The 3,743-nt window shown below is 40.4% G+C and overlaps 1 protein-coding gene across 1 annotated transcript; it reads right to left on the minus strand.

Moving 5' to 3' along the window:
* Positions 1 to 559: 559 nt before the first annotated feature.
* Positions 560 to 3,743, minus strand: LOC112295007 (uncharacterized). Its single transcript, XM_090244407.1, has 6 exons — positions 3,585 to 3,743; positions 2,554 to 2,754; positions 2,044 to 2,182; positions 1,597 to 1,726; positions 1,037 to 1,400; positions 560 to 833 (listed from the first exon to the last, which is right to left on the minus strand). The coding sequence occupies exons 2-5, from the start codon at positions 2,752 to 2,754 to the stop codon at positions 1,178 to 1,180; spliced, it is 693 nt and encodes a 230-aa protein (XP_090100533.1). The 5' UTR covers positions 3,585 to 3,743; the 3' UTR covers positions 560 to 833; positions 1,037 to 1,177.

Raw genomic sequence — 3,743 nt, forward strand, 5'->3', positions numbered from 1 at the left:
TGTCATCAATTTGGGTTTGTGACTTCGTGTGAGGTGTTGGTGGGTGACATTATTGAGCATCAGCTTGCGAATGCCAATCGTCGGTACAAAATGTGATACATGAAATATAATGAAAAAGGATACAGTGTGACCAGACACTGTGCTCAGGAATGTGCAGGCTGCAAGGGATGAGTGGATTTGTTAACTGGCCACTCCATAGTTCCTACATATCTAGTCAATCCAGGCTAAGTGTGGGGCAGGTTTCCTCCAAGTTCAGAGTTCTATACAAGAGGTTCTACATCAAAGAGCTCCTCAATTGTAGGGTTAACAATGACCTGATACTAAAGACTCACTAGAATCGCTCTCCAGCCCACTACTGGTGAAGATTTTACTGCTGTGCCTAATAAACAGCACCTTCACATATCAAATTCTTTTACAAACTTAAAAACATACTTGTGTAGGAGATGAGCAAACCTCTTCAAAATTAAATTCAAAAGATCGACGCTGCTCGGTGAATCATATGTAAATCCTGCTCAAGCGGAAGTAAATTTATCGCATGCAAGACCCTTGGGACACAAACTCGTGGCAAGATTACAGCAGGCTCTCAGCCGATGCTTCATAAGGAATGTGCCAATAAATACACTCGTCCAAATATACTACCTACAGATCGATAGAAAATTCAAAGATGACAAATTACACTAGACGATTGAAAAAAAAAAAAAAAACCAAGAACCTAAAACTACGAGGAATATGATACATAGAGTTGAAACACATATGTATACTACTCAACCTGAGCAGATAATATATGTATTCTCTACACTTGTGTCCTGTATTCTGATCCTGTTCCAAGGTACCTGAAGCAGAGATCACACACGAGAAAAGAAATTATACCAATAATATGTGGATTCGACTACTCTCATGGCTTAAAGTGAAACTAAGCTCTGCGGAAAACAAGCTTAACACACGGCAGAATGTGCTAGGATTCACCTAAAGGCGTAACAGATGCAAATAAATTTTCTAGGTATACTTCAAACTAAATATAGATTAAAATGTATACCTTGAACTGCCTTGCAGATCAGACGTTTCTTAATCCTAACCAACTAGATGAATCTCTTCAAGAGATCGCAATTAGAACTCATCCAAAAGGTGTCACCACTGGTATCACAATTACTGCGACAAATTCCACCCTGTAAGTAAATCAGTCAAACTGTTGACGCAAATGCATTTCCGTCTCACTCTTCCATGTCGCATGGGAAGATTGCCCTTTCATTCTTTTACTATGCTCCTTATCTTTTACTTTATTTCCTCTCTTATTTTTCTCCTCGGCACTAGCTACTTTTGGCCGATCATTGCATAATGGGCAAACCATGCCTTCTTTGGCCGCAGAGAAGGTCTTTGGGACTCCGCAGTTTTGACACATCCTACAACCACACCAACATATTAGGTCCAACTCAAAAAATTAAAATTAAAAAAATAAATAAAAAGCGCTGTAGTATCACTTCACAAAATTCCCATACGAACCCCGCATTCAATTTCCAAAAATTCGCACACGTAGTCACAACGCAAAACGTGCCTCCTTGAATCTAGATTTACAGAGCAACAGTGAAAATCTTTTACCGAAGAAGGTTGGCCGCGTCCTCAGCAGGAGGCAGCCCAGCTCCAGGAGCACGTTTTTTCACAGTCAGACCTGCGTTTCCAGTGTCTTGTTCCACGTTGGAAACTTGCGGCTTTGCTTCTACAACGGCCACTGCATTCACAGTCATGGTAAAGTAATTGGTTCACAACAGTGAGCCACCATCGCAATCACTTACTGTCAGATTGGACTGCAAATCAATTGAAGTTGTAGTGAACATACCGACTCCTAACAGACCAATGCACCTGGAAAAACAGCTGAGAAAATATTTGCCAGAGAAGAAGAAAAAATTAAAAAAATGTCAAGACTTACACTTTCAGCCACTCTCCAAAAATTAGCTGTAGACAAGTGGGATAATCCCCAATGTCCAGGGGATTACTAAGGACATGCAAATCCAGCACATGTCGCTAGTTCAAAAGATGAAAAAGTACCTGCAGTTGGGACATGTCGGGGCTTGGGTTCTTTAGGTGCTACATAACTTATTGAAAAATCTGTAGGGGTCATTGATGTAAGATCTCCATTTGGTCGAGTAATCATGCTATTCTTCAAAAAATCGGGAGGCCCAGTAACCTGTAGAGATCATCACAATTTATCACACCACATATTTTCAAAATAGTTTTGCAAAGAGAAGCCGCAGAAACAATAATAAGAGGCAAGGTACATGGTGCTCAAGTCTAAATAAGCTCTGCATTCCACAGATAATAGTTCTTTATTCTTGCTTGCTCTCTTGCTTCTTCATATCCCTGGTTTTATTTCTGTGTTTTCCTTTTTCTTTTTTGTCAAAGAGTATCATTGCACATAGACAACTTACTGGCTTCGGGTGTATCTCTATTAAGAAAACAGCTATACAATCGTCGAAAAAATTGCAACACTCACAACATAAGATCACATAAATGTCCATCAAAATTATCGTTGTTGTTAGTTCAAGAACGGACAACCACCTCCGTGAACATTTCAAATGCTGTTGGCAAGTCCGATGTGCGAGGTGGTGGCTTGATTTTCTGCAACTTGCTTGGTTTAGCTGAAGGAGTTTCCTTTTCTTCAAACCCATCATCGGGGTACTCCTCGTCACTCTCAGTAAAATAATCACGGGGATCTTCCTCTTCTGGGGATTCATATCCTTGCACTAATGATAAACTCATCTGAATCAACAAGGAAAAAGAATATTCAATGTGAGAGACATAAGCACGTGATCCAACATACGAGTAAACTTGCCACATCAAATAAACCTCATATTAACTTTAGAATGTAAAAATACAATGACAAAGAGAGGAACGGAACCTAGTGGAACTTAAACAAGTGCTGATCAGATGAGAAATCCTGAGAAGCAAATATATCTTAGCAACGCATTCTTCCATCAAGGTAGAAAATTTCCAAAAGAAAGTAAAGACGGATAGTTCTGAAAGCCCTAAACCCTAGGTCTCCTGCTACTGAATTAAACAATGTACCTTTCCATCCTCTCTCCTACCTTTCATCAACAATAAAGAATCCAACGTAAAATTACATCCATTATGCACAATTTAGGGTACACGTCACAAAATTATTCTGGTTTGTAAAGCAACTCCCAAGACGTTCTGAAGCTACAATGACACTGATGAAGCTACAAAGGATAGACACAAATTCAGCGCATATGTCTACACATTCACAGAAGCAGGACTACTATCAATCCAAATTTCGTGTAAAGAGATTTGGAATACATTCGGCACTAACTGCGTCTTTTCTCTGTTAGCGCGCAGCCGAACCTCTCACATGTAATAGACAAGAAGAACTAAGAGAAAACACGGAGGACATGTCACGTAGCAGGATACAACATATCGGATACGACAATATAAGTACTCTACAAAATGAACTAGTTGCAGAAGGTGTTTTTTACAAAGACATTGAACATTCACAGCAGATACTGAAACCCTAATCCCGTGGCACAGCGACTGACTCGAGAAAAAATAAGAAAGTAGGAGCTCAAGACACTCACCTTCAAAAAACCGATACCAGTTCAGCTTCGGTGGTCGCAAGTCGGTCGGTGGTGTTCACTAAAAGCTTCAAAACGTGAAATAAGCTCGCGTTGCAGCGGAGGCGCCACGCCTGGCGTCGCTGAAGCTCTGAGGACGAGGATGCGCAAATGAAGAAGTCG

Source organism: Physcomitrium patens, chromosome 18 (assembly GCF_059467195.1).
Source record: "Physcomitrium patens ecotype Gransden chromosome 18, ASM5946719v1, whole genome shotgun sequence".
Taxonomy (NCBI): Eukaryota; Viridiplantae; Streptophyta; class Bryopsida; order Funariales; family Funariaceae; genus Physcomitrium; species Physcomitrium patens.

Bases quoted from the DNA above. Each gene is read 5' to 3' on its own strand.
- LOC112295007 (XM_090244407.1), bottom strand. From the start codon at position 2,754: ATGAGTTTATCATTAGTGCAAGGATATGAATCCCCAGAAGAGGAAGAT. The intron at 1,727-2,043 runs GTACTTTTTCAT...CTGTGAATGCAG, and splicing joins CCGACATGTCCCAACTGCAG to TGGCCGTTGTAGAAGCAAAG. The intron at 1,401-1,596 runs GTAAAAGATTTT...GTGTGGTTGTAG, and splicing joins GACGCGGCCAACCTTCTTCG to GATGTGTCAAAACTGCGGAG.